The sequence below is a fragment of the Pagrus major genome, chromosome 1, assembly GCF_040436345.1.
Source record: "Pagrus major chromosome 1, Pma_NU_1.0".
NCBI lineage: Eukaryota > Metazoa > Chordata > Actinopteri > Spariformes > Sparidae > Pagrus > Pagrus major.
The window spans coordinates 19,665,635-19,691,562 of record NC_133215.1 but is presented as its reverse complement, the minus strand read 5'-3'; the positions used below and the strand labels follow the sequence as shown (position 1 = coordinate 19,691,562).

General features: G+C 39.9%; 1 protein-coding gene across 1 annotated transcript in view; it reads left to right on the top strand.

Moving 5' to 3' along the window:
• The first annotated feature begins 302 nt into the window (after positions 1-302).
• grin2bb (glutamate receptor, ionotropic, N-methyl D-aspartate 2B, genome duplicate b) overlaps positions 303-25,928 on the top strand; it is a 77,281-nt gene continuing 51,655 nt past the window's right edge. The window contains exon 1 of the mRNA XM_073469344.1: positions 303-509. Within this exon, the coding sequence (XP_073325445.1) occupies positions 303-509 (207 nt within the window). The remainder of the gene's footprint in view (positions 510-25,928) is intronic.

The following is a 25,928-nucleotide window of genomic DNA, read 5'->3' as shown; positions in this document are numbered from 1 at the left end:
TCTCCTTGTCCTTTTCTCTGCTCCTTGTCTCCATACTCCTCTTGCCCGTCTGCGAGTCTCGCAGGGGTGGAGGTCAAGGTACAGGGCCTGGAGGTGCCCAAGGGGGACAAGGTGGCCAAAGGGGAGGCGGCAGCCAGCGGGGTGTAGTCATCCCTCCTCCCCCAATCAGTCCAAAACTGATCAACTCACTCAGTATTGCTGTCATCCTGGTGGGCAACTCTAGTGAAGTAACCCTAGGGGTCGGACTTGAGAAAGAGGACTTCCTCCACATCCCTTACCCTCCAAAAGTCGAGGTGGTCACCATGAATGAGACCGACCCCAAGAGCATCATCAATCGGATCTGCGCACAAATGACAAGGAATGCTCTGCAAAACTCCCTGCAGGGCGTAGTGTTCGGTGACGACACGGACCAAGAGGCCATCGCTCAGATCCTGGACTTTATCTCCGCCCAGACACACCTCCCTATCCTCGGCATCAGAGGAGGCTCCTCCATGGTCATGGCAGCCAAGGTAGGAAAGGTTTTTTTTGTTGTGCCTTTTTTGCCGAAAAAACATTGAATTGTGAAATGTACATAAATTATTTGACCACACTGCGCAATCATCAGACCAGATATTGAGTTAAGAGTAGTAGTAAAAGACTATTTTTTTTTATTTGTTGCTTCTTCATCCAGCAATGATTATAATAATGTGTCATGGATGCGATTTCTAAAGCTTATCTTAAAATACTTAGCACCTAGGCAGTACTCTGGATTAGATTTAACAGCCACCTTCAAGAACCTGCAAAATCATGTTAACTGCAACAGTTTCAATCAAGATCAACAAAATAAATAACTGAATTTATTTCCAAGGTAATCAGCTTGTTCTTTTGGGTGACAAATCCATAAAAGTCATAAATGAGCTATTTAGAATGAGCGTTTTGGTTTCATTTAATATAATGAGGAAATGGAGAGAAAAATTAGAGTTTCCTCTCACATTTTTAAAAGATGCATCAGCCTTGCACCACTCAGCGCTGCTTCTCATTTTAACCCAGCCTCTGTGCTGATTGATTTTCCTGTTAATTGACCTCCTCTGTGAGCCTGACGTCATATCGGAGCTCCTGACGGCGAGTTGACTCAACTCTAAAAGGACTCACAGCGTGAAACAATGCAGTACAAAGCAACGATCTCTGTGGGATCAGTATACAAGAGAGTTGGCATAAAAACCAGGCTGCACGAGCAGAATCTATGATCCAGAAATGGAACAATAGCTTTGAAATGTATCCTTAAATAATGTTGTGTTAATAGGCTTAGCAGTGTTTGAGTCTCTCACAGAAGAATGACAGAATCCATATGATGCTGAGGTTGGGTTTTTGATGCAGCCAAGAAATGGGACGTATAATAGAGATTCTCTGCAGTTGTCTTTTTAGTTTGGTTATAGGAATTGGTAACGTACAGTATGCTTAGTTTTCTAGAGGTATTTTGTTTAGTTTAAAGAGAAAGTTCAAAATAAACTCTATAATTGAGTATGGAAGTTATTTCTTGACCTTGGAAATAGCAGTTTGGCAAATGTAATCTTAACTTGAGGCCAGTTTATTCCATGGTTTATTATTTATTCATGGTCTTCATCAGCGGATGGATATCTAACACTTCAGAAAAGGGTAGTAAGTAGGGTTGGTATGTACCTTGGTTTTGGGCTCGCGGTTCAGTGCAAGTTTGAAAAAAACAACAAGTGCTTAAGGTTATGTTTCTTTGTGTTTATTTCAACAGACAGCAGTGTAAGTTACAGTTTGTTCCACCTTAGTGTCCATCTAGTTCCACCTAAGATAGTTTATACAGACTGTAGTGCATTAAGCAATTACATACACACTCGCATAGGTCATATTTTTATGCAGGGCTTATGAGAACAATTGTAAATGTGACGTATGTAAAAGCCAGTTGCTTTGGTAATGTCCTGCTGCTTATACATCGAGAGTAGAGGCAGCTTTATAACAGTGGGGAGGAGTTGTTGGACTTTTTTTCTCCTTTTTTCTGCTTGCTCCAGTGATTGACACATCTAGATGATGCCGTATAATATGCGTTACATGTTTCCACTCACGTACAACTGTCGAACAATGCTGACACATTGTCCTCGCCAGATCCACCACTAATTCTCTGAAACTTTCCCACACATCTGATTTGAAAGCAGTGGGTTGGTCCTCTTGTTCCGTTGCCTCACTTGATCTTGTCATAGTGTATAGTCAGTCACAGACTGGTGAGTGTGGATCAGAACAAATACTCTTGCACATTGATATATGCTCTGCCTATAGTCTGAAAGTCAAACATATTGACTGTTTGCATCGAACCGTGACATCCTTACTGTGACTGTTCGAGATGAATACATGTACCATTACACCACTCGTAGTAAGAGAACATTAACACTTTTTTTTCTAGAAACAACGACTTTTGTCAAATATTTCTCCAATTTTTACAACAATACTGTATTGTGCTAAGGCTGGTGAAGAGTTAAAAAGTGATAATTAACAGTAAAAAGTATTTTGTGCACTCCAATGTCTTAATCTCTGCACTAAAGCTCACACAAATTACAGCAATTCGAAAAACTGTAAGAAGTCACTCAGATTCAGAACTTCATTGACTGTCACATAAATTGTCTTCAGCTCATAATTCACTTAAAACAACAGACTGTAGAGTGAAAAGGAATTGGAGACAAACTGAGTAAATATTGCTGTGCAAGAAACAAAGTGCACAGTATGTGCTTGTATGGCAGTTGGAATTTATGTTTTTCTCGAGAAATTATTCGAAAAAAGAAACATGCAGAAATCTCCACCCAATTGGCAGAATAAATGATGGCAATGAACATTTCTGCAAACCACTGATGTTTTAAAACTACATTACTTTATGTTGCATTCTTTCCATTTCTTTGGGTACAGTTTTCAATGTTATGTTGTGACAACGCTGTGCTTGTGTTCTGGTGAGACTCAGGCAGGAAAAATCTTGGTTAGGGTTAGGAAAAGATTATGTTTTGGCTCAAAATACGTGCTTTGGTCACCACAAACAAAGCTGGGAATTGTCCCGGGTTCTCCCTAAAATATCCGCTAGTGTCATGCTTGCAATTGTTGAAAAGCCGTGGTCCCTTGTCAAAAATATCCAGTGGTTTCACATTTAAATTTATTGAAACGCAGTCTCGAACTGCTGTCACTGGCTTGTCATTCAACTCTGCCAACATCCCCTCCACCTCCTGATGTGAAAGTCAGGTCTTAAACACGCAATGTAAATGTGATATCACATTTATTGTAGAAATGTCAATATGATGGCCTACTAAAGATATGTACAAATGTTGAACTGCCAACATTTGATTCTGGTGACTGGGGTAGACTACTGGCTTCCAACAAGAAAAACCTACATAATCACAGTACAATATCCTTGGTTTGTGTAAATGAAACAGTCCATTAAGGAGCTTGCATTATATTGGTCAGTGTTGGTTTTACTTTGTCCAGCCCCCATGGTACATTTTGAGGAGGAATTTGTGTTGTCATCAGACATTTACTATTGTATAAAAAGCACAAACTAACAAGTGGTAGGAACTTCATTGTTACCCCACAGTTCACTCCCGCAGAGATAACCAGATTTGATTAGATTTAAGAGGACCTTGCTGCATAAATCTGCATCATAATTTCAGAGTAATTTCTTGAAATTACTGTAGTTAAAGCTTTCACAGTAATGGCTTTTATGTGTAATGTGAAGACCCATTTCTCAACCAACCCGTTATAAGCCTACTGAATACCCTAATTAAAAAAAATGGTTATGTTTGATAAATAGCAGCGATTATGTGGATAATGTTTACTCAGCACGGCGATCTGTCCAGTGATCTTTAGGCCGTCCTGTTCAGAAACACTCGTAAAGCCTTTTCTTCTTCTCTTCTATAAAAGACTGTTCCATATAAAAATCAAATAGTTGAAAAGAACTGTATGAAGGTAAAGACGATGGAAGAAGAGAGGAGAAGAACAATGGAGTGATGATACTGTAGAGATGAAGAGAAAAACAAGTGAGAGAGGGGGGGGGGTGAAGGTTATGAAATAACACAACTTGTGTGGGTGTGAAGGAGGAAGAGGATTTTGCTCAGCATATAATTACCACATTTCACAGCTGACAGAGAGACAGAGGGCACAAACTGAGAGTGACAACGGGGAAAGCGAAGATAAGAGTGTAGCAGACATACAAACACACTGCTGAGGGAATACTGCACATAAGAGAAAAGATGGAGGGAGGGGGAGGCTACACCTGTGTTAGACATCATTTGATGTTTAACACAGTTTTTTGAGGAAATCTCAGTATTTTCCCCCTCGTTCTAAGTGATTACTCTTCACTTGGCTCGTTCTCCTCAAACCTTTATTCTTCCTCTGTTACGCGTGTTCTTTGTCACACGCAGAGCAAGGGGTTGAATTCGGTGGACACGGTTGGCATGGCAACGACTTGCTTATATATTTCTCTCTACATATTGTATTGAAGCAGTTACAGGGGGTGAGAGAAAAGAAAAGATCGACAAAAGCAGTGCCAGACGCGAGAAGGGATAATGCCCAAGTCATTGAGGTTGAGGAGAATAGATGAATGAATAGATTAAAGTGTAGAAACAGAGGTGGAAACACAAGGAGGATGAAAAAAAGGGTTGTGAGACTGAGAAGGATTTAATTTCACTGTAGTGAAGTGGTGATTTTTAGAAATAAGTTATAGATCTACTTTCTTGAAAGCCACAGTAAACAGTGATGTTTTAAGCCCTGATTTAAATGACCTGTCACTTTTAGCAGACTTCAGGTATTCAGGAAGCTTGCTCCACAGCTGGGGAGCATAAAAGCCGCCTCACCTTGCTTGTTTTTGATCCTGGAAACACTGAGTAAACCTGTCCCAGATGACATGAGGGGTCTTGATGCTTCCTAACTTACAAGTTGATCAGAGATGTATTAAGGCCCAAGACCATTTAGAGACAAGTAATAAGATTTAAAAAATCTATCTTCTGACACGCAGGAAGCCAGTGCAGTGATGTAAGAACTGGTGTTACCTGCTTTACCTTCTTAGGATTATAGAATCGTGACGCATCTCATATCCAGATTATTTTTTTCAATTCTTTATTTAAGCTGTTAACATCTCACGTTGAATTGCTCCAATCTCCAAAAAGGTACAATCTTCTAATTTTTCTGACCAGCCTAAGATTACAATTTCTCGATTGTGGTCGAATCTGTTTAGCACTGGAATACCTCTGACCAGAACCTTTGAAGTAAATGGGACAAAACCAAAGTTTGCTGGTTAAGAACCGATGTCGTGACTGTTTCTATGCTTTGATAGGTGTCTTTTTGTGCAGATTTCAGAGACAATCTTCCATTTTGGCAGACAATAAAGTTGTATTCAATTCTGAATAAGGGAATAAGGGAGACTGGCGAGCTTAGAGAGTTACAGAAATCTCAGATGGAGAGGCAAAGAGCTGTGTGGGTGAGGTGGAACATGAAGCCCACAGCGTCATAGCAGGGATGAACTTGTGTGCACATGCTCGTGTGCATACGTCTGCGAAAAAGCGAGTGAGTGATTTTCAAGCACCAATAACTCAATTCCCTTCAGGTTGCCAAGTCCATTCCTTATCAGTCGACAATTATGTCTAATCTATTGTGTTCTGGATCCTCCTGAAGTTCTTCACTTCAGGCTTGTGTCTTTTTTTGTGGCATTTGTTGTTTGAAACGTATTATTCCACAGAGTTCATAGTCTCAGGAGGGATGATGCGGCCAAGTAAACTGGCCCGATACCTTGCAGTACTCCGGGCTTTATTTTCCTTTCCAATACCCCATTATAATGAATCAGTGACAGATGCAGGTAGGCCCATTATGCACCAAACAATTTACACGCTTCCATTTAGCCATTAATTCACTCCGTGCCATGTGTCGGTATTGGCATAATAGGGCGACAGAGTTGGCCCCGGCCCACACTCAACTCCACGCTCTGGAGACTAATGAGGTCTTCTAGATCTATTGTTGGGACTTAAGCTGTGTGTGTTTGTGCTTTTGTGCACATATGTGTGTGTGCATGTGTGTGTACATGTAGAGCATGCTGGTGTTCAATGATAATAGCCTCTTTGCCTGTGTTTGGGGAGATTACAGCTGTTGTTTTTGCTGCAAACAAGGTACCTAGAGGCACACAGCATTCTGATGCCATTTCTCATGATTGGTCCGTTTTCCTTATAGCTGTTTTTTTTACCACAGGGTTTTGTTACATTTTTACCCATGAAGGGGCTTGATATTCTTGCTTGTTTCAAAGCGTCGAACCAAATGCAAAAGCCACTACACAATATCTGATGACCTCTAGCTAAATAAGGTGATGCTAACAGTGCTTCACCTCTAGCTTCATAAAAGTGAAACAGTAAATGGCAGATTACCTAAATATGAACAATATTCTTGCCTAGTTAGTTGGTGTTATCGGTGTTACGCAGTGGTCGGGCGTACACGCATTACATTTCTTGCCCACTTAATCTGACGACAGATGCTAAAATTACAAACTCTCTGCAGTGTCAGCAGCAACGCCAGCAGCAGAGTCGCAGCACACGGTATGGTGAGCATCTTTTCTTGTAAAAAGTCGTTGTACTGGGAATCTCCTTTGTTGTCACAAACTTGTTAGGCGGCTGGAAAATGACACCATGGCAATCCTAATGAACACAACTGCTAATTTGTTCCAATCACATTGTCATAGTTATTGGAGTTAGCTAGCTAACAACGTTTCACTTCTCAAATGGGCAAAAACTGTCCTCTTTCACACGTGTAAGCTAATCGCATGATATATTCATGGCTAATAGTCCACCATGTCAATTTTGACACTCACCTCCATTATGATGTTGTGCCTTTTGTATTAGATTCGACACTTCTGGGCCACCGTCCTCTAGGGATTATAAACTCTCTGTCAGGTGGTCAGTAGAAAAGCTGATGGATGTATAGATGGCTCTGTCATGGGTCACTTGATCGTGCCATGATTTCTCCAGCTGAAAAACAAAGCCAGAATACTATGTATGTATAAATTATAGAGTAGAAGAAGAACAAACTGCCATTGTACTGATTCAGAAAAGACTTTTATCTGTACAGTCATTCTGCCTGTCAGTGAGAACTGATTCACCACTTCTCGATTGATTACTACAATTATACATGCTGTTTATCCTAAAATAGGGATCCTTTGCGCAGAAGTGTGTGAGGAAGGGAACTTTTTTTGCAGACCTGTTTGGCCACATAGACCTACAACATTTGACCTTCGCCCGACCAGCTGGTAGCTGTACAGTGATTTGTAGGTCGTGCTATTCTGTCGCAGCTGACACGATTGTTTGAGCCAAGGGTGCACTTATGTTTGCTCATCCTATTGTTCTCATTCCCCAATTTGTGGTTTTATGAGTCCCCCCCTTTCATCCTGCATGCAGCATGACTCACATTATTCTTGCTGGTTGTACATGAGGGGATAATGGACTGCCTCCATAATGCCCCCTTTTGCAATTATGACCCATCCCAAAAGACAAGAGAATTAAGGAACAAACTACAATAATAAACTGCACATAGGCATATTGCACCTCATGCAACTATTATCTGATGTTATCCTTCAGTGTTTTTGCTTCTGCCACTCTCATTCTTAAGTCATATTTTAGCAAGATTATTTTTCAAGAAAAGGCTGTATGTGAAAAGACATTTCACAGGAGATGTCTGTGATAAGTCTCAGAAATTATAGAGACCCGGAAAGGCTCCACTTGTGCCTTGTCACCCCCCAAAAAAAGAAAAAGCTCCATGTCAAATGCAACTGCCACAACTGACGCTGATACATTCAAACAGCAGCAATTTAGCTTGTTTACAAGAGCAAAGAAAAGTCTGAACAAGTTGTTATCAGTGTCACAGATTTTACAAATGACAAGACAATTTTTGTTGATTATTTTATTTGACATGTAAGGATTACTGTGCCGGCATAAATAGTCAGTAATGTGACCAGATTTGAACGGGACTGAAACAACAGTCCTGCCCCAGCAATGATTACTTTGCCCATCCTCTCCCTGTAAAACTAATCCCATCCTGTTAGAGCCTTAAACACACTTTCTCTCTCTCACCTACTCTGTCTCTGAGAGATAGTATAGCAGCCTGCATTTGATTGATGTTCCTATTTTCCCAGCTTTGCCGTACATTTAACCCTTTTAAAGTCCAACAGATGGAGCCTGGGATAGGGAGAGAATCTGCCTGGAAATAAAATTCCTTCTGTTCTGTGTGGCATGTACTGTAAAAAGTCCTAGGCATCTGTCTCTCAAAGCTAAATTCAAAAGAGATCACACTAATCTGGGGTGTCATGAAACTGCTCCCGTCAGTGAATGAAAGACTCTGATTGTGAAAGACGTCCGGGGTAGTTTTGTTGAGATGTGGTTTGTGCTTTAGTTCAAAAATCCCTCTGTAGAAGCTCAGTTTCCAACATGTTTCCTAGAAATTACATTTACTGAATATCTCACTAATTTGCAGCAGAAAATATGTTTTTGAAATGTACTGAAATGCCACCTGATTATATTTTTAGTCTAATCAGGCTGAAGTTGAATTAACTTCCTATCATTTGTTTTCTGCATGGTATCTGCTCTTGCAAAGCAAATATCTGCTGTTTTTTAACGGTTATGTTTAGATGCTCACAGCACTTGGTCAAATAGATGGTCGAGGTTAATATTGAATGAAGGGTATACTGTGCTATACTAACCTATTTTACCTTGGAAAACCATTGAGGAAGTAACCTCATTTACAGTGGTGTCAAGATGTAGAACAAAACAGTTAAAAAAACAATAATTTATTTAACTAAAAACTAAACAGGATAAACATGCTATGGAGTAAATAAAAACAACAAAGTATAAAATAGAATATGTATAAATAAATACTAGATTAACAAACAGATAAAATTGCAGTACAGTCAAAACTGAAGTGTGGCTGGGGAGTTTGTTTTACCCTGTCATGCAGAGTCCCACATGAATGTTTGCCTGCCTGGAAAGTGATAAATATCCTCTGTGTTGTCATGTCAATAAAAAAGAAACACAGGACTTAATAGGACATATAGCCCCAACACAACCACAGGTCCATCGCTTATTTTCGGTTCACTTTTTATCACTTATCACAACTTTATGTTTTTTTACCCCAAATTTCCACTGAAGGAACTTGATAGCACCATGTCAATTGCGAGACCAAACCCGACCCGAACCCAGACATCATTTCAAAATTTTAATAAGAAGAATTTTAAAGTCCTCACAGGTTTTTTTTTCAAGTATCCATCCTCTAGTTAAATGCCCTTGTTAGCGACCAGCTAGCAGCTCTGTTAAGCTATGCTTAGGCACTGGGGTCCTTTGAGATAAATGCTAACATCTTCATGCTACCATGCTTAACATGACAATCCAAACATGCTGATGTTTAGCAGGTATGTGATAGGTAGGTAATGTAAAAGTATTGGACAAATTATATCTTTGAGATATATTACTGGATATGTCAGAACTTTGACCTTCTGGTGGGGCTAGAGGGAAAAGTCAGGGGATCACTATCTTCAGTAGAGCTTGTCCTCTGGGGAACATAAATGTCTGCAAAAAACTGCACAAGATATTTAATTCTGGAGCAAACTGGTGAACCCACTCCCAACACTGTAAATGCCATCCCTAAAGTTACTGAAGTAACATGACGCACAGAACAGGATGTGTGAAGGTCTTTCTGAAACACCAAAACAAACCATTTGCACTTCCTTCAATGGAAAAATGTTCCTGTGAACACAATCTATGCAGCGAGTACTTTCACTTTTTAAAAACAATCCTGGAGTGCTTCAGGATGAGACAGATTTGCTCCTGTCCGACACACACTCACAAACGTTGAGGTCAAAGAGGGTATGAAGGTAATACCCTTCTCCCTCCTATTTACCCTCCATCCTTTTCCCCTCTCTCCTCCTGCTCATTTTCGCTTCTTTGTTGCACTGATGTCTGAAACGACAACCTAAACTGTTTATGAATGTGGTCCCACCCTCACTGCCCAGTGAATTCACTCTACACTCACACAATTAGCTTTTTCCCTCACTAAACTTTCTTCCCGATATATTTCTACATTTTAATTGTGCCCTTCAAATGGACTGCAAATCCTCTCCTCTCCCTTTTCCTCTCTCTTTTCTCTTTCTCTCTCTCGTCTTTCTCTCCATATAATGAGTTCGTTTTATCAGCTGCTGCGCTGTGCGTGGACAGGATGAGTAATTTTGGAGATCACAGGAGACTTCTCTGCATTGCACTCGGTTACAACAGGTTGTAAGAAGGCTTTGGGAGCCTCACTTTCCCTCTCCCTGCCAGCACTAACTATCTGGCCTTTTACCATTTCAGCATATGAGGCCTAATTACCCAGCTAATCTTATTACGTAAGGTAAAGATGCCATATTATTCAAATGAATTGAGATTGACCTTTTGTTACACAGGGTGACAGCAGCAAGTCACTTTATTTCAGATTCTTCACCAATTCGTGACAAATTAGACAAATTTATCACTGGGATTGTCCTCACAAGCAAGACAACAGTGTGTCTAACATATGTTTACCTTTACCAGACAAGGACTTCAAGTGGCCATGAGAGTTATGGCTCCTGCCTGTCAGAAGTCAAGACAGAAGTAGTTTGACATTTTTATTGGGCCAAAAAATGGTTATCAAAGCACTTTGCTTTTCTTTTTCTGTTTCTGCGGGAACATTGATTTCTTTTAACCATGACCATGATCTTTTACTCAAACACTACTTTTGGACAGGATTGTGTATGTGTCTGGATTTGCCAGTCCGGATTTCATGTTAACTGACTGAACCAGAATTTGTGTATGTCAAGAGAGCGCTGAGAACCCTTAGCACTTAAATCATAGCACTTATGTACTTAAGGTATCCTTGATAAATAGCAGCTACTATGCTCAGATGAGGGCTTGAAAATTGTTTCTATTTTTTCATTCTTACTTTATCGACGGTGATATGTTGTGGTTTCTTTCTTGTGACAAATGTACTTATTGTAAGTCGCTTTGGACAAAAGCGTCTGCTAAATGCCCTAAATGTAAATATAAATGGGTAGCTGATTGTCTCACACCACAGGTTGGTGTCTCGGTTCTGTTGTGATGTACTAGGGTTGAGAATTTTGCCCATAGTTCTGCTTAACCTCATCAGCAGGCCCACGTGCAATCTGCGACCGCAGAATTCTGCAGACAACTCCGCAGATTTTAAACGAGTAGAGTTGTAGCAAAAACTCTGTACATTAACACATGTCCACCCCCTTGTGCATGTGTGGGACAGTAGTGTGTCATGTTCATTCAGCGTTAAGATCAAAGTTTGTGGTGCAGTGTGACAATATGTCAGATATTGGATTTACTGCTGAAGAACAACATAATATTTATTTCAACCTGCTCGAGATCATTTTAGGTTGTTTTGACGTATTATGTTTGCCTCCTTTTGTTTTGGGTTAGGGTTGCTTGGTTGTTGATAGAAATTAAAACACCAAATTTTACACCAGCCAAACGTGCTCCATACACAGTTTGTGTGGAAAAACAACCAAATCTTGACCCTGCATTAATTGATGTTTCGACCACTAAGAGGCAAGTTGTAAACGCAACTTTGACATTGACATTATTGCATCTTAAAGTTGATATTGTGAAAGTGCATTTTAACACATTTATGGATATGGAACAGCTTTAACATTCATTTGATGTTTTGTTTCTGAGCACATATTGAATGTATATCTCATACTCTCCTTTTGGCAAATTTTTTCTGTCCACCAGCTCCTGAGGGAAACATCTGGCTGTTTAGCTACTAAATGCTCCACTTTGTTCACCAGTTAGACTCTATCTTTGTCTGTTTGCTGTTTGGCCCTATGTTGATTTCTACTAAAAACAGCTGTCTGCTGCTGCTGGAAACAAAGTCGATAAGAACAATTACACTGAACCAAAAAGTACATGTACATACCAAAGAGTCAAGTGATTTTCTCTGTGGATTTGTCACTATTAGCAACTCTTTTCACATTACGCTAAGTCATTTGACACATTTTTAATGTAACAATATTGATTGTAGCAGCTTTAATCACAGTGGTAATTTTTTCCTATTTAAGGAACACAGAAATGATGTTCTACTGATAGGGACATCAGATTAGGAAAGGTGTTGTTTTGGAAGGCAACGACAAACAACACATTTTGTTGTTTAGTTTAGAGGATTTGCTGTGATTATTGACAAAGAATTTGTTCCCACTGCCTTTTAAAAACAAGCATTGATCAGTTTGAGTGATGGACTGTTGAGCTCTGTGCTGTCTGTTTATGTGCCAATCACAGCAGCTGTCTGAATTGGTTTAAAATCAGGACATCAAGTGGTTGCCAGTGGGATTGAACGTATTAATGCTGACAGATGTCTCAGTCATGATATCATCTACCCAATGAAGCCTAGGTCCTCAATGTTAAAACTGTTGTACAGTAAAGACACTTTCATATTGGATTATAACCAAGCAGCAGTACGCTAAAGGCCATAGCTAATACAGAGTACACAATACACACCAGTAACAGTTATTTCTGCTATAATTTTCCACCTTTTAGCACAATATCCATTCACATTTGTCACAGCTACCAAAGCCCATCCTCGAGGCAGTCCTGTAGCCTCAAAAAGTTCAAAATGTTCCTCCTACAATTTTCACCCCTCAGTGTTATCAGGGCTTTAAACTTAAAACAAACTCTCACTATGTTAAAATCACTTTTTTTCTGAAGCTGCTGTACATATTAGAGGACGCTCTGGTGCCATCGCTCATGACTTTGAGCTTCATCATGTTGTGTTTTTTTTTATGTTTGGGGAATACAGAGACAAGAAACGGTCAGTGAGAGATAAAAGATTCAAAGATAAGAGCCGGTGCTGAAAAAAAAAATTGTCGCATAATGTGGTAGTTTTCATGGTTTTGCATCAGGCTGAGAAAGGGCTCTTAAATATATGGAGAGAGCCGGCTGACTTCTGGGTATTTAATCCCAAAAAGGCAGAAAGGTTGAGTTTGTTCTAATTGCATGGAGCTGGGGAGGGCAGTCATTTACATTCATCAGTGAGCCTCCATTTGTCAGGACTGAGATAAGAAGAGAGAGAGAGGAGCTGTGGAGGAAGCGAGAGAAAGACTTCTTGGTGCAGAACTGAAGTTTTGTTCTTATATGCACGCCCAGTGATCCTCCAGAATGTACGACATATGGTGCTAATGTGTCCATATATAGTCATTTCCATCCAGCAGGTTTTATGCACATTATGATACAGGATTTATACGAGTTTAAAAAGATACATTGTACATTAGCCCGTAGTCATTATTTACATTAACACATAAGATCGACAAATTATACTATATTGTATTATATCAACAGGACATTTAACTTTTAACCTTTCAGTGCTCTCTCGTAAACAAACTGTAATGGTGTCACTGTTTTTGTATTAACTCAACCATATTTTTGCCATTTCTGTACTGCAGTTGTTGCTACTTAATTCTACCAATTATCTGCTGAGCTACTGGCAGATATATTGGTATTGGTTTATTGGTATATAGCTCCAATAAATAGCTTTTAATTAGAGCCCACAATGGAGCGCTTTTTATCAGAACTGGTAGTATAAAAAGCCGTAGTATACAAGCAAGATATTCAAAAAAGGCAAAAGATTTTTAAAAAAGCCTTTTGTGTGCTTAAATAATGTGGAAAAACATAATTTTCATTTTATGTTTATTTTAGATTTTGATGTTTTGAAGGGTTTAAAAAATACACAGATATCAAACAAATAATATACAGTGCAGGAAGAGGCAGAAAACATGGTGTCCTTCATTAAAGCCTCCACCTAAATAGTGTTAAGATATCACAAAGTTATATAAAACGCATAATTAACATACAAAAAATAATATGGCCACTTAAAAAAGATGGAAGGAAATAATTATAAAAATATATATTGTGACAACAACAACAACAACAACAACAACAACAGTAACAATGATAATATCAAAACAAAAGCAGAAAATATGAATATGTGATATTTCTGAGTATGTGTGTGTGTATGCGTACGTGCATATCAAAAGAGAAAACAATTATTTTGGCTGATGGAAGTACATTTTTCAAATACACTTTGATTTGGTGCCTGCCTCTTCTTCCTTTGCTGTTATAACCATAACATTCGTGTCAGGCTGTTACATACGTCACGACATCCAAAATCCCAAAAGATAAAGAATAGAAGACCAGGAGTATTGTGGTGTGTATAACTACAGCGTTTTTGGTTAATGTCCAGTTGGGTGCCCCCTCACTGTTACTATGGTGACTAAGAAAGAGCACTAAGTTCATGTGCATTAGAAAGAAATTCATTTTTCAAAGGGAAGAAACATGAAATACCTGTTATGCCTTTGTCCAAAGTGAAATTTCTTTCTTGGGAGAATTTGGGGTTCAGTGTGTTGTTCAGGGACACAGAAAAGTTGGGGATTGAACTACCAACCTTACAAAATATTGGCCAACCCACTCTATCACCTGAGCTACAAATTGATAAAAATGGTCTTGTCACATCTTGAATATATTTGCATGTAAACACTTTGATGATTCTCATTTTATTTTGCCAACATTTTAGAAATGTGTTTTTTGGAATGAAAAAATAACAAAAACTTGTTTTTCTTGGACATGCGTGTTTGTACGCCCAACAGCGATGAACAGCGGGAAGTAATTTCTGTTGGTGACAGCTGGCGAGTATCTCCAGTATCAGGGACTGACACATCCGGCTCAGTGGTCTTTATCTATGGTGAGAGTGACACCCGATGAGTGGCACCTTCACTGCCGCTCGTTCACTCACTCTCCTCTCTAATAAGCCTTGGCCTGATTCTCAACACTCACACTACGCAGCTCTCAGACCTCCTGCTGCGGTTTTTACAACAACGTCCGTCAGACATGAGTGTACACTCGAAGCCACGCTTTGCTTAAAAGTGGAAAACATACGCGGCGTGCAAAGTGTTTGAGGTAACCTCCCATCATTCGCCTGGACACAGTTACCAGCTGCTGGAGCCATCAAGCTGTCATTGTGCACTGAGTCTCCAAACTGTCGCTGAGACAGCTTAACAATGATAATGACGGAGTTATAAAATTAAATGACTCTACCTCATCATACCTCATGTACTAAATATCAGTGGTTCTCATGCCTGGGGGCAACTTTCTATATTTAGTTCAAGGGATTTGAAATGCAAGCGCACAGAATGCCTGAAATACACTTACTGTCAGCTACTGCGGAAGTATTCTGACACTAAGTCAGTTTGAGGGCCTGTTTGTACATGATGAAGAGGAGATGTGATTTTTTCATATCCATCCAGAGTGATATCTTATCACATAGCACCCTTTGAGTGAGCTGAAGAGTCAGGTTAGCTTGTCGGATGAGTGTGCACCAGGCTGAAGCTGATCATACCAGGGCGAAGGCAAGAGGTGATGTGACACTGCAGCTGTTAGCCTCTGCAGAGTGTTATCGCACGCAGTCCTGTTTATTCAACACACACTGGTGGGGAGTGCCAGACTCGAAATATTCAGCTTTACTGTATAAGGGCTGCCTGTCTCTCCTGTACTCTTCTTGGTTGAGTTCTTTAATTTTCTTTCTGTTCCTGCTGATTCTTCACCGTCTCTCTTCTCTATCTTTATACAACATCTTTCTCGCTCTGCTTTTCTCTCTAATCTCTTTCTCTTTTCCCTTTTTTTCCCCTCTTCTGTTCTGCATCAAAGTAAGCCAACGCTCTACGGCAAGCACCGGCTCAAAGCTTACATTCTCACCCTTCAAAGCCGCTGCTTGTGTATAAGTTAAGAAAAATGAAAATTCATTTTTGCATTTTTGACATGCTGAGAGAAAATGCAGTTGTAACCGGGGAATGATATGGATGTGATTCATCCTCCCTCAGTGACTGAGCGGACACAATACCTGAAAATAATACTGCATTTTCTTTGCCATTATACAGCAGGTGATACAATTTTCTCTTGCCTTACACACAATACTGACAGTTGAACATCAGTTCTGCAGAGCCAGACCTCCTATACATCAAATACTAGAAAATAGGTAGGATCGGATCAATTGGTTGGCAAATTCAAAAGCAGGTGATAAACATCACAGGAAGATTACAAACCTAAATGTGTTGACCGCTGATACATGAGATATGTGACCAAAGAAGACTGTTCTCAGTCTCACATCTTTAGAGTCAGCTGATTTATTGAGTGTTTTTAGATTTAAAAAGCCAACCTTAAGTGGAAGTCATTTGTTCCTGTCAGTGAAGGGCCAGCAGCCAGATCTACCAAAAAAGTCTAATATATTCTTGCATTAAACTAATATGGATGTTCCAGTCTTTAGTCAATGTGGCCACAGCAAAAATCAGACAACCTACATCATCAAAGAGCAGTTATTATGGATCCTACTTCTTTCTTTCTCTGATTGGTTGTCAGAGGCAGATTAAGGCATAATGAGAGCCAGTCAGAGGCAGATTAGGGTGAAGGCAACTAATACTAGCCAATCAGAGACAGATTAGGGCAGGTTGGAGGAAGGAGAGCAGTAGGATCCAAAACGACACATCCAGGAAACAGAAAAACAGAAAAACGGCCACAAAAATGTGTGTTGATTAGATTGTCACAGCTTCACATGTTGTTTGTTTACTTACAGAAATGATTGAGTTGATGCATTTCTTTTGGAGAAATGTGTCAATACCTCAACTCATTGATTCAGTAGAAAATGATTAACTACCTTGGCTATCGACTAATAGTTTCAGTCTTCTTTTTTAAGTAAAAATGCCTGATATCTTCTGGTTTTAGCTTCCATTTGTGAGGATCTGTTTTCCTTTTCTTTGTCATATATATGACAGTAAATCGAATATCTTTCGGTGTTGGACTGTTATTTGGACAAAACCAGCAAATTGAAGACATAACCATGGGCGTGAAAATTTCTAATTTCTTTGATGATTGTGAGAAATGTCGAGTTAATCATATTTGATATCCTCTAGCATGCCAGCTTCCACATCAATGGAAAAGTATGTCAATCGCTAGGTATTGGTTGGGCAAAATAAAACTAAATAATCCTCCTTTTTAAACAGAAGTTGGATAACATAAAGACAATGTCACTAAATGTGAAAATGTATTCTGCCAGCTAGGGATAATTTGCAGGGTAACATATAATACATAGTATAGAGCTGCAACAACTAATTTGTAGTTTGATAAATGGATTGACAATAAATTAATAGGCAACTATTATGATAATTGAATTGTTGTTTTAACATTCGGTGGTTCCAGCTTCTTGCTTGGTCAGATTTGATGCTTTTCCTTGGTCACACAATAGTTACACAATAGTAAAGTGAATATCTTTTAGCTCTGACTTCAGGACAAAACATTTTAATGCTTCACAACGCCTTTGAAAACTTGTAACAGGCATTTTTCACCATCTCCTGACATTTTATAGACAAAACAGTTCAAAGATGAATAAAAATCCGTTAGTTGCAGCCCTGCATACAGTAGTATGTTATTGTGCCTAAGGGGGAGGGTGTGTCAGGGACTTTTTGTTTCCGATGAAACAGTGACATAACTCCGTCTCAGTTGTTTTGCTGAGACCTCATTATCTTGAATCATCAGCCATCTAACAGAGGAGATGTTAGAGAGACCTTTACACATGACTCGCACATGCAGCTCATTAAAGACATGGCCCCCTTGCCCCAGTACATACAGCAAGTAGGACTTTATATACAGTCTAGATCTGTCAACCCAGGTTAACTTGTGTTAGTTATATATAGTCTATAGTGTGTGTGTATGTGCGTGTGTGTGTTTAGATGAGTGGGTGGTCCAAGCCTGCAGACTGTCATGGTCAATGAGACAATATATGGAGAATCTGGCCCCGGCAGCCTCATCTGAGGGAAGTAATTTGAGATGTGAAGTCACAACAAGCCTCAGCACTGACCCTACGAGTACAGTTAACAATATTAGCAAGAAAATGTGTCACGTCTTTTCCCCAAAGGGCCAAACCCATAATTGAGCTACCAACACAATTGGCCTGTAATTGAGCTATTATAATTGACCTCAGGTGTGTGTGCGGATAAAACCGTGTGCAGGAATGCGCGCATGTGTGTCTTCTCTCATACGAGCAGTCTTGACGTGTCAGAGCGGATATGTTCTTATATTTGTGTGCATACAGTGCAGTAGAGTGTAAGTAGGTATTTTTTCACACTAATGGCATCTTTAGCAAGACCGTTTCTATGGAAACCCGAGTTGCCACGGAAACACTGCATGTCTCTTTGAATTAGACATGTCTTCCTCCATCCCTCATCCCTCCCTCCTCCGCGTGTCTCTCCTTCACTTTTTGCTTCCTAGTCCTCTTTTTGCTGACTTCCCCCTGACTTTGACAGGCCAGCTGCTGTCAGTCAAAAAGTCTTGGCATTGTTAAAGGAGACGCGCTGCACCACAAATGGAGGAAATGGAGGCAAGTCGGATTTGCATCTGTGCTCTCCAAGAAATGAGGGGGGAGGGCATCTTTTTTGGAGGATGTGAGGACTTGGTTTTTAATCAGAAGCAACATATTGAAATAGGAAGGAAATGTTGAATGACATTCAAAAGAGAATGATGACGAGGATGCTGCGAACAGAAGAGCGGGAAGATTGAAGGAGGAAGAGAGGGCTACAAAGACACAGAGAGAGAGAGATAGCTGATGAAAGGGAAGGGGAGAAGTGATTGATTTTTGCTCTCTCTGATGCCTCTGGTATCTGTGTAACCATGCTGCCACACTTATCCAGCCTATCTGATTTAACTGCACGCGCGATAAAAGGAGGAGTGAGGGAGAGATACGTGCATACAGAGATAAAGAGTGTCGGAAAACGAGGGGAGGAAAAGAGCAACAGATTGAGAGAAACACAGAAAGAGACAGAAGAGCTATTGGAGTGGGTGTACAAATGAGAACGTGGAGAAAATCATTCCCCAGGTGCTGATGAATGAATGCCTGAAAGTCGAGGACAATTGAGAGCAGAGAGCAGGAAAGTGGAGGGGGTGAGGAGACAGAAAGGGAAGCCAGAGTCAAGATGTGTCAAAGAAAAGCGCGTCATGACTAGGTTTTGAACCGTATGTCTCTCATTGCTCGCCACACTTGACTCCAGCCTGCACTCTCACCCTGTGTGCTTGTTAGAGAGGAAGGTGGAATTGTAAAGGCTGTGTGTAAGGATGGTGTGAAGAAAGATGGAGGAGAGAAGGAAAGGCAGAGGCAAAGGTAGGAGAGAGGGCAAGCGTACGTTTGGCACGGTTAAAGGCTGACATAAAGCTTACACCTGTAGATCAGCCCAGGAACATGAAGCAATCCACTGAAGTGGAGAGCATTTGTCCTCAGTTCACCTTTACTACCTTAGCTGACACATAAACGTAATTTTATTTTCCAACTTTTGGTCACAGCCAGTCCTCCTTTCAAAATAAAGGCACCAAAACTACTCCGATAGGTTTAGGAAAAGGTTTAAAATCTCAATGTGCTCAAAGCAGCCTCTACTGGCACTTTACCTAACACAGTACTCAAAGCATGATCACCTTGGTGAAGGTCTCCGACCGTCCCCATCTTCCTCCTAATGCTGACTTTCTGGCTCTTTAATTTGCGTTAGTCTGTTGTTCCCGTCATTATCGCCCCCTGTTGGTACTGCACCTTCATACACAAATTTTCGTGCCCTGGCGTGCTAAACTTATATCCTCACACCTAACCTTTAGTAAAAAATAAATCAGTATTTTGTCATATCATCGAGAACATAATTTCTGCAAAAATACCCTGAAATATTATGGCGATTTTATTATTATTATTATTATTATTTCAGGGCCATATTGTCATTCAGCAAATATCAACTAAATGAATCACTGATATTTCTCCATGCACAATGCACTCAATGCTACCTGGAGGCCAGATCAGGTTTGCACTACTACAGGTCAATGAATTTGATGGGTCACAGAAAATGTTGGCTGCAGGCTGAGGCAGAGCACTCGTCCCTCTAGATTTATCAAATGCCACGGGTACGTACTTTCATATGATGGACGGTAGGTAAACATGTAAGCAAGGACTTCTTGTTCCCGTTTTGAGTGTACCTCCACAAATATTGGATTTTTGAGTTGTTTGATTTTGGTAAAGTGTATCAACAGTCTTGTTAACAGCTGTGTGGCACATGTTTATGCCACCATGTTTCTGTTTTTTTATTTGTACATTCGTGTGGTATCAGAAAGAGGCAAAAGAGAGCACAGAGTTTAAACAATCCATGTATATACAAATTGAACCAACTATGTAAACCCAATTACAAAGTACCTACAGTTACAAGACAGGGATTTTGTGTGTGTGTGTGTGTGTGTGTGTGTGCGCGCTTCGTGCAGACTAGCTGACTCATATAATTCCATGTGGGAGTAACTGTTATCCAAACTTTTCACACCAGTAGTTTAGATGTGTTTGATTTTAATAACATCAGACCACTTGGAGAGGATCAAAAGCTGCGTTTCCACCAAAGTACTTTCGGTATAGCATCCTTTAAACCCTACGTAACCCCTGGTAACTGTACCTACATGCCAGATCTGTTGTGTGTTTCCACTGCGGACAGTACTCTTAAATGTAGGTGTGAGGGGGCAGTTGGGAAACAACAGGGGAGACTGGTCTGAAATCTTAATAAGCTGCTGCATTTATTAAGTGACACACTGTGACCTGTACTTACATTACTGCCAGATTAACAACACGAACAAACTGCTAGCCCTTTTTCCTCTGCTCCGCTCACTCTCTCTTGCTCGACCACACAATCTATACACGCAGTGTGGTTATTTCAACAAGGAAACAAGCTTTACTGGGGAAAAGGCTGCAGGCAGCGAGACAGAAGACTGCAGAAAAAGCAGGACGTGAAATCCTACTTCAGACAGCAGAGCACAAGGCGACACTTGCTGTTTGAACTGACCAATCAGTGGGCTACAGTGTTTTCACTCCACCTTTTAGCATCGGATCAGTGTGCTAGGTACCTCAACAGAAGGGTGACAAACAAACAAGATGGTACGAAATGATTGTTTTGGTATCATCCACACCTTATGACAATGGAAAGCCAAAAATAACCATTCCAAAGTGTAACAAACTGAACTGAACTGACTGATCTGACTACATCCTGGTCTTTTTGACAACCTCACCTTCAATGTGCGAAAGCAGTGAGAAAGAAGTAGAGAATACAGTACACATCTCGTGTGACACTTTCCTTGCAGACATTTTAACTTGTCAGGAGAAGCACAGGTGGCGCTAATAACATCATCGATGGCGTAGTTCCATCACCTATTCCAGTAAACACGTACGCACAATAACAGGGCCCAGGAGTATCTGGGTGCAGTGGTTGATTGTCTCTCTACCAGGAAACTCCGTAAATCACCATGGTACTGTATCTGGCCTCCTTCGTCGTTCTCAGGGGCCGCTTATAACCCCCATCTGGAGCTGCTGGTTATTAGTTTGTTAGCAGTTACTTTAGCAACAAGTAAAGCTATCTGTCCAGTGTAGCTCAAGGCAGAGCAGCCCAGGGGCAGCAGAGGGAAAACAAGGAAATATTTTCTTCAGAACTTATGCCCCAGAGTGCAGGATGAGTCATCAACAAAGTTACAATCCATTTAAAATACATCCAGTAAGCTTTTTTAACCCTGTTGGGCTAATACTGCTGTATAGGTGAGATATGAAGCAAGACATGTGTGATAAAAACACTTAAACAGCTTCAACTTCAGTTGGTTAGCCGGGTCATGTGGTAGCTGGGGTCAGTTCTAATTGCCGTTTGGATTGGTGGAATCTGGCCCAATCAGCATGCCGAGCTCCCATGTGTCAGTGATTAATTACCTGCGTTCTCCGCTGTGCTAACGAGCTTAATCGACTCCTCGTCACGAGCTTTCCATTAACTTGCAGGGTCAAAGGTGATACTAAATTGACTCCCTCTCCACCTACCTCCTCCCCTCATTGTCTTTGTGTTCGGGCTGTTTTATTGCAAGTTTTCATGTGTTCGTATTTTTACACAATGACTTTTCGTGCTGCTAATAGGTTTAAATTCTCACCTCTCTCTTTTCTTTTCATTGCTTTCAACGGTTTCTTGTCCATTACTTACCAGCTGCTTTTTGGACTTGATTTCATCTCCGTCTTCATCTGTGCCATTCTGTGTCAGGACAAGGCTGTGGGCTTGACTGACATGATGTGAGTGCTGCGGGAGCGTCAGATGTAACAGTGGGAGATTGAATCAGACAATTAATTGTATCTTCCTCTTGGTGCACACAGTGGCGATAGCGATGGAGTGGTGGAGTGAGCTTGAGGCAAACACTTGTTTCTTGTGCTTTCAGAAGAGTCTTTATGTGTGTGGAGGGGATTGCTGGGCATTGCATGCCTGTGGGTGTATGTGTTTGTATGACAGTGAATGTGTTTGTGAGACAAAGAGATTAATTTGTTCTGATTAGACATTCACTTGATGATTACGTTTCAGTAGCTAGTGGTGCAGAATTGAAAACATGACGGAGTCTTTTAGAGAAGATAACAGAAACCCTCTGGTGCTTTAATGGATTCTGATGTTAAAGCGCCAGCTGTGGCTTCATCACAACTGGCGTACAATAAGAGAAGGAATCATGATGAGGGAAACAGCAACATAAAACTAATGTGAGCTTCAACAATTAGTCAATTAGCTAATCAATGAGTGGATCAATAGAAAGCTAATCTGTGTCAGGTTTGATAATCAATTCATCTTTTGTCATTTTTTAAGCAAAAAATACCAAACATCTCCAGTTCAGCTTGTTAAATGTGAATATCTCTCTAGTTTTCTTTGTCTTCTGTGGTAGTGAATTGAATATTGAGTTTTGCACTGTTGGTCAGACAAGAAATGTCACCTTGGGCTCTAGGAAATTGCGATGGACATTTTTCACTATTTTCATGACATGTTTGTAAGAAAAAATGATGAATTAATTCATAAGGGAAATGATCAAAAAATGGTCATGAATAAAGGTTGCAGCTCTTTATGTGAGTATGAATCATAAAATGGTCTGTAAGTTGATGCTGTTAGATACTGAATATCTTAAATATTCCAAATTAATCATAAGTGATTAAAAATCTTTGGTAGTTGTGCTGTTACCAAAATCTCACAGCAGGATATAGGTCTTCTTTTCATATCCAGATAACGATACATGTCAGGATAGAGCACATTTTATGTTAATTCACGGAATAATTTATCTTAAATGACTACATGGAAAGGCCTATTTCTTATCACATTTTAATTATATACTCAACAAATAAAAGGCATTTACTAATATTTGATTATTTTTGTCATTAGTTTAGAACTTTTGTGCAAATTTGCAATGAACCATGTGACAAAATTTTAAGCATTAATGTATAAAATAAAAGTAGAAAACACTTTTCAACTGTAGTTCAAATAAAACTAGAATGGCTCCCAGTAGAGCGCATACATCTGCCAAAGCCCAACAGCCCCCTTTAATTTAGTTGAGCCTAATATCAGCCACCTAAACATGCCTTATTTTTCTAATCAAGATTCATGCATTAATCCCTGAGAAATTAATGAAAATGTTGAATAACGCCCTATCTCACAATGTTAAAGAAAGTGAGAAAAAAGAACCTGGATCTGTGTTGCCTTCATGCACATTTTCAGTGCCATACGTAAACGCAAAGCATAATCCAAATAACCAAATATATTGCCATGAGGAGTGTGAATTGCGACACAACAAAAATAAACGATAGAGGATAATATGAAAAGAATAGACATTTTTCTATTATCATACATTATATATTGTCATATTGGACAATGTGAGGTATGTTTGCTAGTAGTAAAGGATAAACTACCGGAGCTGCCTGATGTGTATACCTTTTTAAATTGTTTTCAGCTGCAGCAGTGTGATTGAACAAAAGTACAGGACAGGTGTCCCTTTGACTGCTTCAGCAGGCCTCCAGGAATGTTTACTCCTCATAATGTGGAATAAGTAAATGGCAGTATTTAATTAATTATTAATTGAATAATTGGCCTTTTAAGTGACAATTAAAATTTTGAGTTAAAATGAAAACGTAAATCACAAGGGACTATTATTCCTTGAGTGACGACTGAATGCAGCCGCCTCCTCTGAGTCTGTCGGCAGTGGGCAAACACTGCTCGCTTAGCCAAGTATAAGCCATGTGGCACTCTGCCTTGTTCATTTCCTCAGCCAGTGATTGAGCCTGTTTCTCCCTACTTGGTATGAGATTTGCAGATGATGTCATTCTTGCTAAGTGTCATATCAACTTGATAAATCAGGATAAAGTTGACTCATCTCGGCAGCTTGTGAACATGTGGCTCAGCTGCTAGCTGTCAGATAGGTGCTGTGAAACAGATACTGTTACTGGTTGGCTGCTAAACGTTTAAAAGAGTGATTATTTACATTCAAACTAAAAAAGACCTGCCAGAGGTTGTAGTATTAACTACTGTACATAAGAAAGTGTGTTGAACAGCATGTTGAAGGTCTTGCTTTTCTCATCAGTGGAGCTAAAAAATCATCCTCTGCTGTTGCTGATAGCAGAAAACAAACCATGTTTTATCTCCCACGACACCTTCTATCAGCAGCATGCATTCATATAACCAACTTTGCAAATACGTTGATGGCCGTCAGCATCATTAGGCAAACAAAATGCTGTTTTTAACCAAGAACAGCTCCCTCCAGGGAACTGTTGCAGTGAGCCTACTATATAAGTAGCTATTGGACATAATTTGCATGATTTGATTTGTGAGCTTGACTCACCAGGTGGGGAGAAGGCGAGAAAAAGCTGCCTTCCAGTCAGTACTGAGCGAAACAACCTATAATTACATGAATAGGTCTTACTTACACTTTCCAAGCCATCGTTGTAAAAACAAGCGGAAATATAAAATGCATATCTTCAGTTTAACAACAATATTAAAAGGCTTTAATGTTCCTTAAAATGTTTTATAGGTATTTTCTAGACTATATATTGTATCTATCCTATTGTACCTTACTGACATGACAAAGTCAAACAGGCAGGGCACTAGAAATAATGTCAGAAAATAATTTCCAGTAATAACTTGTTCCTAATTTTCCCCGAACTCACATTTAGAATCAGACCTTGAGAACTCTGCTGGAGCTATTTCTGTTGCGTACACTGTAGAAGCTTGTTTCAAATCTCGCTTTCCCTTCTCTGGAGGTATATGGCAATATGTGTGCGTGAGTGCGTGAGTTATGTGTGTGTGTGCTGCCAGGTTTTCATATCTGTACATTTGAAATTATAAAATCTGTGTGAATATATTACGTTTTTTATTTCTTTATCAACATCCCTGTACAAGCGTTTGCTTTGTGTGTGTGTGTATCCTCATCCTAGAAATCTCTTTGACGTGTTAATTACGACAGAGAGGTTCAGGTTGTGTCCTGGGACGACTGGTTGAACCATTGGCTTGTTTTTCTCACGTGAAAAGTGTCTTTTGGTACTTATATTGAGTAGCTCAAACTGTTTGGAAGTAAACGCACACTGTCAAATGCAGCAAAGATGTTTCTGCTTCACAAAATTGCTTGTTTGTTTGTGAAGGTCACCTTCACTGGCAAAGGGTAGTGTTAACACTGCCATCAAGGCTGACATAGGCCGACCACAGTTGGAATCACATGTGAACATTTTTAAGGACACTTTTCAGCGTTTTTTGTGGCGACAGAAACAGGCTATTTTTCAGGGAAGTTGGACCATCTCTGTGATAGTGGTATTTTAAGCCAAACCACAATGATTTCCTAACCCTAACCCTAAGTGGTTCTTGTGCCTAAACCTAACCAGAGCATCTGTGAATTGAATTGAATGCAGTTCGCTAACATTTGTACAGTTCATTGGGTTTTTCGTTTATGTGTGAAAAAAATTATGAGATTTTAAAGAAATTAGGAGCCGAATTACTTGATAAAAAACACGATTACATCATTTTC